Raw genomic sequence first — 17,660 nt, forward strand, 5'->3', positions numbered from 1 at the left:
AAATCAGCAGCGTCGTTCAAAAAAGCTTTTATCAATTACGCCAAATAGCGAAAGTGAAACCGCTTCTACCAAGACATGATCTTGAGAAATTAATCCACGCCTTTATCTCGACTCGTCTTGATTATTGTAATGCCCTGTATGTAGGCATTAGCCAGGCCTCCCTCACCCACCTGCAGCTCGTGCAGAACTCTGCTGCTCGTCTGCTAAAACAGACCCGCAGACGTGAGCACATCACCCCTATTTTAGCGTCCCTTCACTGGCTCCCTGTGCGTTACCGAATCAATTTTAAACTCCTTTTATTTGTTTTTAAATGTCTAAACAACCTCGCGCCAACCTATCTCTCCGACCTCCTTCAGCCTTACTGCCACACCCGATCCTTAAGATCAGCCGATCAGCTGCTGTTGACGGTCCCTGACACAAGGCTGAAGCTTAGAGGTGACAGAGCTTTCGCCGTTGCTGCTCCCAAGCTCTGGAACGACCTACCCCTGAGTGTTAGACAAGCCTCCTCTCTTCCTGTTTTTAAATCTCTCTTAAAAACATACTTTTATTCTATGGCTTTTAACACTGAGTGATATCCATCCTGCAATGGCGCCCCATAATACACCTACTGTGATCCTGTTTTTATGTTTTTATGTTTTTATTAATTCTATTTTAATTATTTATTTTTTATCGTGTTCTGTTTGTGTTGTGTTGTGTTTGCTCGGTACTCGTTTTATCTTTTAACCTGTTCATTGTACAGCACTTTGGCTACCCCTGTGGTCAATTTTAAATGTGCTTTATAAATAAAGTTGATTTGATTTGATTTGATAAGACGATTTTTTGTTGTTTTGTTGGTTAGACCGGATGTGAAGCGTAGCGCTGTTATTGTGAAGCCACCAACCAGAAGTGTGTGATTTGTATGAGAAAATACTTGACATGTTGTGACGAAAATCTCCGATAAAAGTGACTTTAGACTTCCTCTCTGCCGTCTTTGTTTCTGCTGAGCTTGTATTCCATCTTACTAAAGCAGTGTGAGTAACAATCTACATTTTATGTTTTAAATGCACTTAACTGTAATTCAAACACGGACGTGAAGCTTCTCCTCACTCCAAGCAGCAATGGACGTTCAGCGTTCGCTCCAATGATGTTTTCTCACAGCAATTTAAGGTAAAATTGTCTTGTTTTGTCCGGAGAACGACTTGCCATGGCTTTGGATCTGAGATTTCCATAAGGTGCCCCTTTCTCTGTGCAGTTCTGCTAACAATTTCCGAGCCTGTGGCTCAACTGTAACTGCACGCTATTACACATTTCTCCAAACTACGGAACTGGAGAGGGTCAAAAAAATTTAAAACGTTAAAAAAATGATCGCCGTTAAAGGAATTTATAGTTAACGCGTCATTATCGTGTTAACTTTGACAGCCCTAATATATATATATATATATATATATATATATATATATATATACATATATATATATATATATATATATATATATGCATCTGACCATAAAAATGTTCCTCCAGAAGGTCTTATCTGTGTCCATGTGATGTCAGATGAAACAAAATTTGAGCTGTTTGGCCACAATACCCAGCAATATGTTTGGAGGAGAAAAGGTGAGGCCTTTAATCCCAGGAACACAATTCCTACCGTCAAGCATGGTGGTGGTAGTATTATGCTCTGGGCCTGTTTTGCTGCCAATGGAACTGGTGATTTACAGCAGTGGTCCCCAACCACCGGGCCGCGGCCCGGTACCAGTCCGTGGATCGATTGGTACCAGGTCACACAAGAAACTTAAAAAATATATATTTTTTATTTTTATTTTTTTACTTTATTAAATCAACATAAAAAACACAAGATACACCTAACAAAAAACCTCCCTCCCCAATTTACACTCATCCACACTCATTCGCACAAAAGGGTTGTTTCTTTCTGTTATTAATATTTCTGGTTCCTACATTATATATCAATATAGATCAATACAGTCTGCAGGGATACAGTCCGTAAGCACACTTGATTTTATTTTTTTATAACAAATAAATAAATAAATAAAACATTTAAAAGATTGACCGGTCCGCAGTTACAAAAAGGTTGGGGACCACTGCTTTACAGTGAGTAAATGGGACAATGAAAAAGGAGAATTACCTCCAAACTCTTCAAGACAAACTAAAATCATCAGCCTGGAGGTTGGGTCTTGGGCGCAGTTGGGTGTTCCAACAGGACAATGACCGCTAACACACATCAAACGTGGTAAAGGAATGGCTAAATCAGGCTAGAATTAAGGTTTTAGAATGGCCTTCCCAAAGTCCTGACTTAAACATGTGGACAATGCTGAAAAATAACAAGTCCATGTCAGAAAACCAACAAATTTAGCTGAACTCCACCAATTTTGTCAAGAGCAGTGGGCAAAAATTCAACCAGAGGCTTGCCAGAAGCTTGTGGATGGCTAACAAAAACGCCTTATTGCAGAGAAAATTGCCAAGGGACATGTAACCAAATATTAACATTGCTGGATGTATACTTTTGACCCAGCAGATTTGGTCACATTTTCAGTAGACCCATAATAAATTCATAAAAGAACCAAACTACATGAATTTTTTTTTGTTACCAACAAGTATGTGCTCCAATCACTCTGTCACAAAAAAATAAGAGTTGTAGAAATGATTGGAAACTCAAGACAGCCATGACTTTACATCCTTCACAAGTGTATGTAGACTTTTGACCACGCAGTTGCTTTTAGCTGCGGACATTACACTACAGGCTCTTCTCACTCTTTCTTGTCTCTGCTTCTCACAGAGACATAAAACAAGCGCACCTTCTTACATACGTCACATACACGTAAATAAGACCGCCTAAAAACAGCGCATCCTGAAGCGACTGTCAGAAAATGACTTGCAGATGATCTGTGAAACATAATCTATGCAACATTTTGATCAAGGAACCACCATTACATGTTATGTAGACCAGTGGTCCCCAACCTTTTTGTAACTGCGGACCGGTCAACGCTTGAAAATTTGTCCCACGGACCGGGAAGTATGGTATTTTTTTTTTGTTTTGTTTTTTTGTCATAAAAAAATACAATCATGCGTGCTTATGGACTGTATCCCTGCAGACTGTATTGATCTATATTCATATATAATGTAGGAACTAGAAATATTAATAACAGAAAGAAACAACCCTTTTGTGCGAATGAGTGTGAAGGAGTGTAAATGGGGGAGGGAGGTTTTTTGGGTTGGTGCACTAATTGTAAGTGTATCTTGTGTTTTTTATGTTGATTTAATAAATAAATTTTAAAAAAAAATGTTTATTTTATTTATTTATTTTTGTATTTCTTGTGCGGCCCGGTACCAATCGATCCACAGACCGGTGGTTGGGTACCACTGATGTAGACCACAAAGAAATGTTCTAAATTTAGAAAAAAAATCATAACATGACCCCTTTAATGCGCTTTATAGTGCGATGCGCCTTTTGTATAAAAAAAGACCTGAATAGACTCACTCATCGGCAGTGCGCCTTATAATCCGGTGCGCCCTATGGTCCAGAAAATACGGTAATAAGACTAAAACATGACCAATGAAGCATAAAAAATTCAAAACAAATACAATATTAGCCAGATGGGATCTGCATTTGTGATCAACTTTATAAGACATTAATCAACAATGACAATCAATACCTTTTCATGAAAATCGTCCGATACTGATCGGTGGCCGATTGATCGGTCGATCCCTAACTATCATGTGTTTACGAGCAAGGGCAAAACGCCAAATCAATTTGTGGCACAGATTTTTTATTTGATGCACACAAACACCCCAAAAAACTGCAGGGACTAATATTCCATCTCAGTACAGCAAACTTCAGCAACACTTTCTCGTTCACCCCGCAGGTCACGGCCGCCAAGCTCACCCAGCGCATGAGCTTGTGAAATATTAAGTGCGTTGAATCATAATAAATGTGACAGAAGAACCCTCCTGGGAGTATTTGCCTCCAGGCTCTAAACACAGTGCTTTTTTACTTTATGGTGCCTTTAAATCAATTCCTCGCAAAGCAGTTGGTTGGTTTTTCTTTTCGAGACCGTGGTAGACATAAATAGTCAAATAAATGCTAGGTCAGAAATGACGGAAAAAAACAGACAAATATTACCATGATAAAAAAGAAGGACTCTTAATTCAATAAACCTTTAGGGTTTAATTCAATGCTAATGAATGAGTTAAGAACTTAGGCAAAAACAACTATTGGATGACGTTTTATAGAAGAAAAAAAATCTATTATAAGGTAATCATTAGGGCTGCAACAACTAATTGATTAAAATCGATTATAAAAATAGTTGGCGATTAATTTAGTCATCGATTCGTTGGATCCATGCTATGCGCATGCGCAGAGGCTACTTTTTTTTAATTTTTTTTATAAGCCTTTATTTATAAACTGCAACATTTACAAACAGCTGAGAAACAATAATCAAAATAAGTATGGTGCCAGTATGCTGTTTTTTTTTTTTCAATAAAATACTGGAAAGGATAGAAATGTCGTTTGTCTCTTTTATGCGATTATTATTCGAGTAATCATAGTAATAATCGACAGATTAATCGATTATCAAATTAGTTGTTATTTGCAGCCCTCGTAATCATACATTAAAAGTCCCATATCATATACTTAAAATATAATCTGGACGCTGGAGTTCAGGCATTTTAAAACCACAGACTCAAGATTAGACTTTTTTTTAAACCAAAAAATATGAACTCTCAATCAGTAGGCCATCATTTTAGATGGAGGCAAGGAAAAACTCCAACTTTGAGACACTTATTGACATGACACAAGCCTGTCTTTTACAAGGAAGTGTGCATTAAAGTATGATGGAAATGTTTCGGTAACACTTTGGTATGGGGAACATATTCTAAGTAACAAAGACTTAATTTAGAGTTATTTGGACACTAGGGGAACATATAAGGGTTAGGGTTACTAATAAGCAATAATTCTGAGGTTATTGAGGGAAGACTCTTCGTTAATAGCTTACTGGTTGTATAATAAGGCCATACAGAATAAGACTAATTAAGTGCCAATATGTTGCTATTTTGCATGTTAATAAACAACTAATTAATGGTGAATATGTTCCCCATACTAAAGTGTTACCGTGTGTGTGTTTGTCCATGACTTACCCCAGTGTCGTCATGGTAACAATAGTGTACCAGAAGGAAGCTGGGATGCTGGTGAACTTGCTGGAGCTGGATCCCTTTTCGGCGTAGAACATGACCGTAGCAAAGATGATGATGGCCATGGTGAGCGAGAAGAGGAGGAAGCCCAGCTCTGAAGCGCAGCTCTTGAGGGTGTAACCCAGGATGCGCAGGCCCTGCGAGTGCCGCGAGAACTTAAAGATGCGAAACACGCGGAACACTCGCAGTGTGACAAAGGCGCCGCTCACGTCCTCGTTGTTGGTCATCACCAAGCCGATGTAGTACGGCAATATGGCCACCACGTCGATGATGCTCATCACGGAGCGCATGAAGCGGTAGCGGCTAGGCGCGGCGAACAGGCGGAGAAGGTACTCCACTGTGAAGATCATGACACAGGCGGTGTCCATGCAGAAGAAAGCCACCGTGTAGCGCTCTCCACAAGGCATGTCTTTCTGGGTGGCGGTAAGACCGCATGGCACGGTCTCCACCACGTTGGTGATAACGGAGATGGCGATGAAAAACCCGGTGACGTAGTAGAAGACCAGGGCCATGGTGGATGTGTGCGGGTTCTCAAAAGCCCTCCACATGGTCTCCCTAAAGTTCATGTTGGGAAGCTTGAGGTCTTTGTTTTCCTCCTGGTCATCCTGCAGCCGTTCCAGGTTCTCCCGCTTCCTGTCCTTGTACTCTTCGTAGCAGCAGTCCCCAATGATCTCGGGGATGATGCCGAAGAAGATCAGCTCCTCGTCGTAGGCCGAGATGCACTCATGGCGAGGATAGTGGAGCTTCCCCGTCCTGTAGAAGTTGAGGATGCTCCTGAACGCATCTGGGTCCCGATCGAAGAAGTACTCCTTTGCTTCCTCGTTGTAGAAGAAGTCTTTCTCGGAACTTCCGAGCAGGGTGTCGGGGTAACGGTCCAGAGTGGTCCTCCAGGTTTGAAAGCGACGGCCGCTGACGTTGAGGACGATGAGCTCGTCTTGTCTGCGACAGTTGTCCCTCGGCGCCACGGGCATGGGGCAGCTGGCCACGGGCATCCAGCCAATGGCGGCTGCCCGGGCGAACGGGAGCCATGCTGCGACTCCTGTGGCCATGCTGAAGCAGTCTGCAGAAGTAGTGCTGCTCACCTTCAGGATAGACGCCGCTCAAAATCAGCTGACATCTAAAGGACGTGTGGTAAAAGGGGATACAACTATAGATTAGTACACACTAAAAAATGTTGGGTTAAAAAATAACCCAATTGTAACCCAACTGCTGGTTCAGAAAAGGACGAACCCCTTATGTGAGGTATTTTAACTCAACATTTTGGGTACATTTTTTCAACCCAACTTTTGCGTTGAATTATTTAACCAAAAAGTTGAGTTATGATGACTTAATTTTGGGTTATTCCCAACCAAACTATTGGGTTTAATTATTTAACACAAAAGCTGAGTTATGCTCACTACAATGTTGGGTTATCCCAAACCCAATTATTCGGTTGTGCAATTTAGCGCTCCTTGACCCAATAGTTGGTTAAAAATGATCAATTTTACTGCTGGTTTGTCCTACTCCTTCCAAACTACTGATCAAAAGTATTGTTATTCCATTAAAATATACTCAAAACCAAGACATGAGGGACATTTTTTTTTACAAGAATTGCCGTGTATGGTCATAGTCGGGGTCGCATTTTACTGCGTGGATCGTTCTCCCAGGATGCAGATGGTACTGCGGAGGCAAGGTGTAGGTAAGGAAATTATTTATTGTCCATAAATCATGCGGGATACAAACAAAAGAGCACTAGCGTGCCGATAGCACGGGAAGCTAACGGAATAGCTAACAAGAACAGCTTAACGTGTAAACAGGCAAACAAAATGGCGAAGCTTAGTTCAGGAATCAAATTAGTAGCCGTCGTAACTGTTGCGTGGAAGCATATAAGAAAGCCAGACTGAGTGTGGCGAAAAGCAGGGAACAAGTAGCTCTCTGATTAGTGCCCAGGAGCAGGTGAGCGTCCCGAACACTAATCAGAGGCAGGTGAAAACAATTTGCAGTCATGGCAACTAAAACACAAACCCAGGGGTGCTCAAAACAGGAACTGAGGGAGTCAAAAACTAAACAAACATGACGGATCATGACATTAGTAGTTCTATACAGCATGCTCAAATATTTTCATGTACATAAGATGTGTGATTGTAAATAATGTTAATGAGATTAATTCTTGATAAAATTCCCTTCAAGAAAAAAGTACCTTTTTAATTAAAAAAAGCATTTTACCCAAAAATGCGTTACTTGTTGAAAAACAACCCAAAAATGGTTCATAGGTTTGAAAACCCAGAAATTTAGTTAAAAGAAAAACCCTATAACCAAAAAAATGGATTGCTCTTCCTAAAAATAACTCAAAAATTTAACCCAACACTCGCAACTCATAAATTGGGTTCTCAAAATAACCCAGCATTTTTTTAGTGTGTAGCAATCACGCTCGGCAGCTTTTAGTCCAAATCTACAGAAAAGCACCCAAAAAATATATTTTTCTTGTTGTGGACGGATGAAATACATGCTTTGGAAACGGTTTTGATTTGTTTTACTGCTGTGGCTGTAATTTGTGTTATCCTCAAGTGTTCATGCTTCTTTAGAGATAACATTAAACTAGAAGAGGCAATTCCAGAAGGAATTGTGTGTAAATGCTCCAATGCTGAAGTTGAACTGAAATTCTGACAGAATGTAGTATGAATGTAAAAATAGTTTGAATATTGAAGAATTAGAATTTCCAGGAAAACCTGAATTTGGTTTGGAACTTGAGAAAGTGTTAGTTGGAATTACCAGGATGAGTGGAATGTGTTGACGTTGGAATGGTTTGAAAAGGTTGAAAAATTCGAGAATTGTGGAAGTGTGAAAAATGTCCCATTCATTTTGAATGGGGAAAATGTCCCTAAAAACTGAGAATTGTAGGAAATCCGGGATTTTTTTTTTTTAATTGTTGAAAGGGAGCACATAATTCCTGAACAGGCTGAATATTTTGAAGTTGGAACGGTTTGAATCGTATGAAAAAGGTGGAAGTTGTGGAACTTTGAAAAATGTCCCAGTCTTTTCAATGGGAATTTCATGGAAATTTGGAAATTTCGGAAGAGGGATTTTTTTGAAAATGCAAAAAAAAAAAAAAACAATTCTGAATTAGTTTTAAAAGTTTGTGTTCGAATTTTGCTAATTGGTCGAGAAATGTTGAAGTAGTAACATTTTTAATTGAGAACTGTTATTACGGAATTCCTGTAATTTCGGGAAAACCAGGAATTTTTCCAGTTCAAAAAACAACTTTAGTTGTTTGTCCTGATTAAGAGGAATGATTTGACGGTGGACCGGTTGAAAAATGTGAAAGGAGTAGTCGACAGAAAAAAAAAAAGGTAAAAAAAGGGTTTGAAAAAACGGGAATTCAAGGAATTCCTGGAAAAAAAATGTAACTTGAAAAAATTATAGTTTGAATGTCCACGATGACTAGATTATGTTAAAGATGGAATTATTTGAATTGGTTGAAAAATTTGGAAATGGTGGAAGTTTAAAAATGGGCAATTCATTTTGAATGGGAAAAATGTCCCGGAAAACCTGGAATTCTGGGAAATCTGGGATTTTTATTTTTATTTTTTATATTTTTATTGAATTTTGCAGACAGTACAGCATAGTGAATCATGGCAACAATAAGTTGAGGTATCTGCACATTTTACAATATGTAACATAATAAACCCAACCCTTACAATACCCACCCACTCAATTCACAAGGTAATTGTCCCCTAGTGCCCATAACAGATATAGACACACATGAATATATGCAAACATAGATTCAATCCAACACAATATATTAAAGATAAACAAATGGATAGATAAGGTCAAATAAATAAATAAATAATACATAAGATATGAAATCTGGGAATTTTTGGAATTTGTCAAGGGAAAGCCTGCGATTCCCGAATAGGCTGAACAGTTTGAAGTTGGAACGGTTTGAATCGGATGAAAAATGTGGAAGGTAGAGAGCGCCAAAATCTGGAGAAGAAGAATAATAATAAATAGATGAATTTTGGTGTGGGCAGCACGGTGTAACAGGGGTTAGTGCATGTGCCTCACAATACGAAGGTCCTGAGTAAGGCTGCAGCTAACGATTATTTTTCTATCGATTAATCTATAGATTATTTTTTCGATTAATCGGTTAATCTATAGATTATTTTTTTTCGATTAATCTATAGATTATTTTTCCTTTTACCGATTATTTTTTTTATTTAAAATGAAGATGAAAAAATAAATGTAGGCCAGTTTTTTCAAAAGGCATGGCTTTTATTTACAAAAAAAAAGTATGGCCACTCAGTCAACATTGACAACAACATGACAAAATATTCTGTAACAATGTAAACATTTAACAAAATTAAAAGTAGCTTATTTGCTTTTAATGTGCAAATATAAAAGTAAACATCCAGTGCAAATCTTAATATTCTGCAATAGTATAAGCATTTCAAAAGTAAAAGTATTGCTTATTTTGCTTTAAAATGTGCAAAAATAAAGATAAACATCCAATTCAAAAAAGTGCAAAACGGAAATATTCTGTAACAACAGTGTAAACTTTTCAACAAAAGTAAAAGTATTGCTTATTTGCTAAAATGTGCAAAAATAAAGATAAACATCCAATACAAAAAAGTGCAAAACGAAATATTCTGTAACAACAGTGTAAACATTTCAACAAAAGTAAAACTTTTGCTTATTTTGCTTAATAACACAACAATGATAGTATGATTAAAGTGAAAGTTAATTGTTCGTTTGTACATAGTATACGTAATTGTTAATGTTGTAAAAGGTATTTGCACAACTAATTAACGTTGGCGTTAAAGAGGAGCGCGTCTTTGTAAACACTGAACAGGCACGCCAAACGCTCCTCTCAGAGCGAAACGGTGCTGTAGTTTATGAATTTACAACGCAGATACAAATGACACATTCATGTTTTTGTGTAATGATGACAACATATACTCACGCGGACGATTGACTAGTTGATGGTGATGGCAAGAACGCTGCCGTTGTGCTGCTATGATAGGCCATTTCCGCTCGACACAGTGTGCATACAACAACATTATTAGCAGAGGTGGGTAGAGTAGCCAGAAATTGTACTCAAGTAAGAGTACTGTTACTTTAGAGATTTATTACTCAAGTAAAAGTAAGGAGTAGTCACCCAAATATTTACTTGAGTAAAAGTATGTTGTTGAAAAAACTACTCAAGTACTGAGTAACATACACACACATATCATATATATATATATATATATATATATATATATATATACATATATATAAATATATATATATATATATATATATATATATGTGTGTATGGTCCTCTCCAAGGTTTCTCATAGTCATTCACATCGACGTCCCACTGGGGTGAGTTTTTCCTTGCCCGTATGTGGGCTTTGTACCGAGGATGTCGTTGTGGCTTGTGCAGCCCTTTGAGACACTTGTGATTTAGGGCTATATAAATAAAGATTGATTGATTGATTGATATATATATATATACACACACACACACACACATACATTATATATATATATATATATATATATATATATATATATATATATATATATATATATATATATATATATATATACATATACATACATTGATATATACAGTATATAATTTATATTTATTTATTTTGCCGTTTTTGTTTACATGTTAAAGGTGTTTTAATGAATATACATGCATGTTTAACATATAGATTCCTTTCTTTCATGAAGACAAGAATATAAGTTGGTGTATTACCTGATTCTGATGACTTGCATTGATTGTAATCAGGAAGTAGTGCTGGTAACGTCCACGTTTTCAAATGGAGGAGAAAAAAAGTTCCTCCTTTCTGTCTAATACCACATGAAAGTGGTTGTTATTTGGCATCTTATTTGTCCACCTTCCATATTCGTTTTTATACCCTTTACAAGAAATACATTGGCGGCAAACTCCGTAGCTTGCTAGCTTGTTTGCGCTGGCTTTCGGAGACTCTTATTTTGAAAGCGCAGGCGCGATGGAGCGGGACTTTTATTGTGAAGACAGGAACTGTGCAGTCAGTCTTTTTTCCTTCACACTTTTGATTGATTGATTGGAACTTTTATTAGTAGATTGCACAGTACAGTACATATTCCGTACAATTGACCACTAAATGGTAACACCCGAAGTTAGCTCGGAGCCAGTCAGGTCATGTGACCCCTGGCTCTGTTTGATTGGTCCAACGTCACCAGTGACTGCATCTGATTGGTGGAACGAAGTGAAACGTCACCAGTAAGGCAGGCACTATGAAGGTCTGTCTGACAGACCAAAACAAACAAAGCGTGCATTAACAGATCGATAAAAATTAGTAGCGAGTAGCGAGCTGAATGTAGATAAAAGTAGCGGAGTAAAAGTAGCGTTTCTTCTTAGGCCGTTTATTGAAATACTCCCACACTTTTGACGACTTTTGGCGTGCTTTTTACCCCTCGCTCGCACCGCTCGCATCGTCTGCTTTGCGCTCCGCCATGACGGTAGTGTGACGTAAATATGCGACACGTCGACGAACAAAAACGTCCTCGACGTATTTACGTAACCGATGACGTCAACTACGTCGACGCGTCGTTTCAGCCCTAGTCCTGAGTAGTCCTCAGTTCAATCCCGAGCTCTGGATCTTTCTGTGTGGAGTTTGCATGTTCTCCCCGTGACTGCGTGGGTTCCCTCCGGGTACTCCGGCTTCCACCCACCTCCAAAAACATGTACCTGGGGATAGGTTGATTGGCAACACTAAATTGGCCCTAGTGTGTGAATGTGAGTGTGAATGTTGTCTGTCTATCTGTGTGGAGGCTTGCACTGGCTGCCTGTGCACTTAAGATGTGACTTTAAGGTTTTACTACTTACGTATAAAATACTACACGGTCTAGCTCCATCCTATCTTGCGGATTGTATTGTACCATATGTCCCGGGCAAGAAATCTGCGTTCAAAGAACTCCGGCTTATTAGTGATTCCCAGAGCCCAGAAAAAGTCTGCGGGCTATAGAGTGTTTTCTATTCGGGCTCCAGTACTATGGAATGCCCTCCCGGTAACAGTTAGAGATGCTACCTCAGTAGAAGCATTTAAGTCCCATCTTAAAACTCATTTGTATACTCTAGCCTTTAAATAGACCCCCTTTTTAGACCAGTTGATCTGCCGTTTCTTTTCTTTTCTCCTCTGCTCCCCCTCTCCCTTGTGGAGGGGGAGTTACACAGGTCCGGTGGCCATGGATGAAGTGCTGGCTGTCCAGAGTCGGGACCCGGAGTGGACCGCTAGCCTGTGCATCGGTTGGGGACATCTCTGCGCTGCTGACCCGTCTCCGCTCGGGATGGTTTCCTGCTGGCCCCACTATGGACTGGACTCTCACTATTATGTTGGATCCACTATGGACTGGACTTTCGCTGATATGTTGGATCCACTATGGCAGTGGTTCTCAAATGGGGGTACGCGTACCCCTGGGGGTACTTGAAGGTATGCCAAGGGGTACGTGAGATTTTTTTAAAAAGGGAACATTATCACCAGACCTATGTAAGCGTCAATATATACCTTGATGTTGCAGAAAAAAGACCATATATTTTTTTAACCGATTTCCGAACTCTAAATGGGTGAATTTTGGCGAATTAAACGCCTTTCTATTATTCGCTCTCGGAGCGATGACGTCACAACGTGACATCGGGTAGCAATCCGCCATTTTCTCACTTTCGTCGGTGTGTTGTCGGAGGGTGTAACAACACGAACAGGGACGGATTCAAGTTGCACCAGTGGCCCAAAGATGCGAAAGTGGCAAGAAATTGGACGAAATGTGTTCAAAATACGAGGGTGTGGGGAAAGCCGACGAAATGGTCAATCATTTGTTCCGCACACTTTACCGACGAAAGCTATGCTACGACAGAGATGGCAAGAATGTGTGGATATCCTGCGACACTCAAAGCAGATGCATTTCCAACGATAAAGTCAAAGAAATCTGCCGCCAGACCCCCATTGAATCTGCCGGAGTATGTGAGCAATTCAGGAACAAAGGACCTCGGTAGCACGGCAAGCAATGGCGGCAGTTTGTTCCCGCAGACGAGCGAGCTAAACCCCCTGGATGTCTTGGCTCACACCATCCCTTATGCCACCGAAAATGATCAAGAGAAGAATATCGACCCTAGCTTCCCTGGCCTGCTGACATCAACTCCAAAACTAGACAGATCAGCTTTCAGGAAAAGAGAGCGGATGAGGGTATGTCTACAGAATATATTAATTGATGAAAACTTTATTCATTACTCGCGGTTTTACGTAAATTATTATACATAAACTGTGTTTACCAATAATTTAGCTTAAAAACATTTATTTTTTTCAATCATTCGAGTACATTCAGGTAGTCTTGTGTAATGCAGTATTTTGTGTCTATTTAGGTATGGTTAACCTGAGTGCTGAAATCGTGGAAAAATATATGTTCTTAGCGCGCCTGAAATGGGCTGTCTGCACTCTCAAAGTGCATGTTGTTGCCAAATGTATTTCATATGCTGTAAACCTAGTTCATAGTTGTTAGTAATTATCTTATCAGACAGTGTTAAGCCGCTGAAATCCGAGTCTGAATCCGAGCTAATGTCGCTATACCTTGCTGTTTGTTTGTATTAGCATCACTGTGTGACGTCACAGGAAAATGTACGGGTGTATATAACGATGGTTAAAATCAGGCACTTTGAAGCTTTTTTTTAGGGATATTGCGTGATGGGTAAAATTTTGAAAAAAACTTCGAAAAATAAAATAAGCCACTGGGAACTGATTTTTAATGGTTTTAACCCTTCTGAAATTGTGATAATGTTCCCCTTTAAATGTCTGTCAAAAAGAACTGTGAAAAGAAATGCAACAATGCAATATTCAGTGTTGACAGCTAGATTTTTTTGTGGACATGTTCCATAAATATTGATGTTAAAGATTTATTTTTTTGTGAAGAAATGTTTAGAATTAAGTTCATGAATCCAGATGGATCTCTATTACAATCCCCAAAGAGGGCACTTTAAGTTGATGATTACTTCTATGTGTAGAAATCTTTATTTATAATTGAATCACTTGTTTATTTTTCAACAAGTTTTTAGTTATTTTTATATCTTTTTTTCCAAATAGTTCAAAAAAGACCACAACAAATGAGCAATATTTTGCACTGTTATACAATTTAATAAATCAGAAACTGATGACAAAGTGCTGTATTTTACTTCTTTATCTCTTTTTTTTCAACCAAAAATGCTTTGCTCTGATTAGGGGGTACTTGAATTTAAAAAAATGTTCACAGGGGGTACATCACTGAAAAAAGGTTGAGAACCACTGCACTATGGACTGGACTTTCCCAATATTATGTCAGACCCACTCGACATCCATTGCTTTCGGTCTCCCCTGGGGTGGGGGGGGTTCTCTCCAAGGTTTCTCATAGTCATTCACATCGACGTCCGTTTTTCCTTGCCTTCATGTGGGCTCTGTACCGAGGATGTTGTTGTGGCTTGTGCAGCCCTTTGAGACACTTGTGATTTAGGGCTATATAAATAAACATTGATTGATTGATTGATTAAAACAGAGCACTGAAATAAACATATATTTGCTGAGCTTTGTAAAAACATTTATTTTTCCTTTTTTTTTGGTGCAAAAGTACATGCAAAAAAAATGAACATATCAACAGTTTTTAAACCTGTTGAATCTGAAAATGTGTGGGTTTTTTTTCCACAATGATAAAGGTCGTTTTAGTCGGTCAAACGCAAGTTTGAATTTGAAGTGAGTTTCAAATAAACAAGCTGACAATTCCGGGAAGCATTCATTTTTCTACGGCAGTCAAGACACATTTCTTGACATAAATAAAAGGAAGAAACTCACCAGGAAAAAGTGAAAGGGAGTCCAAAGCTGGATGGGACTGAGGAACAGAACCGCGGTCCATCCAGCAGGGAAGAAGCGGCTGGCAGCTCCCCTCGGCCGGCGGGTCTTCAGCCTCATGCGCGGAGGAGCAGAGCGCATCGAGGCGGCTGATGGAGAGAGAGAGGAAGCGGCGACACGGTTAGTGGACGTCCCCTGATGCCTTTTAGGTCTTTTAGTGTAGCGTCAATGAGCGCTTATTAAGCAGAAAGAAGACATCTCTTGTCAAAAAGTCCGAATGTCTCTCACGGAAGGTGTCGTCAAGCCTCCTCCTTTCCCTCACACTCCGCTGCCACACAATTATCCTGTCACATTCGATACATTCCACAAGTTTTCTCATCTCTTGCGCAATGCAGCAGTGTCGTGTGTTTAAACTTCATTCGGAGTTTTTACACCAAATCGTGGTAGCAAATGACTCGAATTTTCGAAAACAGTTCGTTCAAACTTTGTTCGTTTCCGCTTTACGGTACCTTTTGGCAGCATGTGGATTGTAACGTGACGTCATAACAACGCGTCACTTTTACCTACCTACCTAGCACGTTTTTTTTGTTTTTTTTTGTTTATTTTGTATTTATTTTGTATTTTTTTATAAACCTTTATTTATAAATTGCAGCATTTACAAACCATTGAGAAATAATAATAATCAAAATAGTACAAAAACAGTACAAAAACAGTACAAAAAACAGAACAAAAACAGTACAAAACTGCGCCAGGGGGTTGAAAACTCAATAAAGTAACTAAAATAGAATGCAATATATATATATATATATATATATATATATATATATATATATATATATATATATATATATATATATATATTATAATCGATTTTAATCAATTTAATCGATTAGTTGTTGCAGCCCTAATATATATATATATATATATATATGTGTATGTGTATGTGTATATATATATATATATATATATATATATATGTGTGTATGTGTGTATATATATATATATATATATATATATATATATATATATATATATATATATATATATATATATATATGTATATGCGCATAGCATAGATCCAACGAATCGATGACTAAATTAATTGCCAACTATTTTTATAATCGATTTTAATCGATTTAATCGATTAGTTGTTGCAGCCCTAATATATATATATATATATATATATATATATATATATATATATATATATATATATATATATATATATATATATATATATATATATATATATATATATATATATATATATATATATATATATATATATATATATATATATATATATATATATATATATATTAGGGCTGCAACAACTAATCGATTAAAATCGATTATAAAAATAGTTGGCTATTAATTTAGTCATCATATATATATATATATATATATATATATATATATATATATATATATATATATATATATATATATATATATTAGGGCTGCAACAACTAATCAATTAAATCGATTAAAATCGATTATAAAAATAGTTGGCAATTAATTTAGTCATCGATTCGTTGGATCTATGCTATGCGCATGCGCAGAGGCAATTCTTTTTTTTTTTTTTTATTGTATTATTTTTTAAATAAATTTTTTATAGACCTTTATTTATAAACTGCAACATGTACAAACAGCTGAGAAACAATAATCTAAATAAGTATGGTGCCAGTATGCTGTTTTTTTTTCTCAATAAAATACTGGAAAGGATAGAAATGTAGTTTTTCTCTTTTATCCGATTATTAATCGATTAATCAATAATCAAATTAATCATTAGTTGCAGCCCTAATATACAGTATATATAACAAAGTGCAAAGCCATAGGCTCACACACGTTCAGTAAATAATTTAAATTTGGAACACAGCATCATCGTTTTCACAACTTTTTGGTTGTTAGAGGTAGAGAGTGTTTTAACGTAGAGTTCTAATTCTTTTTTAAAGGCACAACAAACAGGTTGGGTATTGAGAAACTTACATTTATGAATATAAAACTTAGCCAATAGTATAATAAGGTTGCAAAAGTAAAATTAATCTTCAAATTTTTTCTAATTTGTGTTGTGAAACATTGTTTGGAAAATTACCCAAATTTCAATGGTGAAATCAATGTTAGAACCCAACATTGATTAAACGTTGTCAAAAAGCATGTTGTTTCAACGTTGTATTTGTGTTGTGAAATATTGTTTGGAAAATTACCCAAAATTCAATGGTCAAATCAATGTCAGAACCCAACTTTGATTAAAACGTTGTCAAAAACCAAGTTGTTTCCAATTTGTATTTGTGTTGTAAAATATTGTTTGGAAAATTACCCAAATTTCAATGGTCAAATCAATGTTAGAACCCAACATTGACTAAACGTTGTCAAAAAACATGTTGTTTCAATGTTAGGTTTGCGTTGCTAAAAGTCAGAACCTAATTCAACACGTTTTCAACATTGTTTGTGCATCCTGGGACTGTGTTATCTATATCTTTATATATATATATGTACCGTATTTTTCGGAGTATAAGTCGCACCGGAGTATAAGTCGCACCTGCCGAAAATGCATAATAAAAAAGGAAAAAAACATAGAAGTCGCACTGGAGCCCGGCCAAACTATGAAAAAAACTGCGACTTATAGTCCGAAAAATACGGTATATATATTTT

General features: G+C 37.4%; 1 protein-coding gene across 2 annotated transcripts in view; it reads right to left on the bottom strand.

The window, feature by feature from the left end:
* The window catches only part of LOC133587118 (A-type voltage-gated potassium channel KCND3-like), a 210,758-nt gene extending 195,603 nt beyond the window's left edge, over positions 1-15,155 (bottom strand). For both annotated transcript variants that reach the window (XM_061939593.2, XM_061939586.2), the window contains exons 1-2: positions 15,009-15,155; positions 5,131-6,301 (exon numbers count right to left, since the gene is read on the bottom strand). In XM_061939593.2, coding sequence (XP_061795577.1) covers positions 5,131-6,233 — 1,103 coding nt within the window. In that variant the 5' untranslated portion in view covers positions 6,234-6,301; positions 15,009-15,155. The remainder of the gene's footprint in view (positions 1-5,130; positions 6,302-15,008) is intronic.
* Positions 15,156-17,660: the final 2,505 nt, after the last annotated feature.

This window comes from Nerophis lumbriciformis, linkage group LG03 (genome assembly GCF_033978685.3).
Source record: "Nerophis lumbriciformis linkage group LG03, RoL_Nlum_v2.1, whole genome shotgun sequence".
In the NCBI taxonomy this organism is placed as follows: domain Eukaryota; kingdom Metazoa; phylum Chordata; class Actinopteri; order Syngnathiformes; family Syngnathidae; genus Nerophis; species Nerophis lumbriciformis.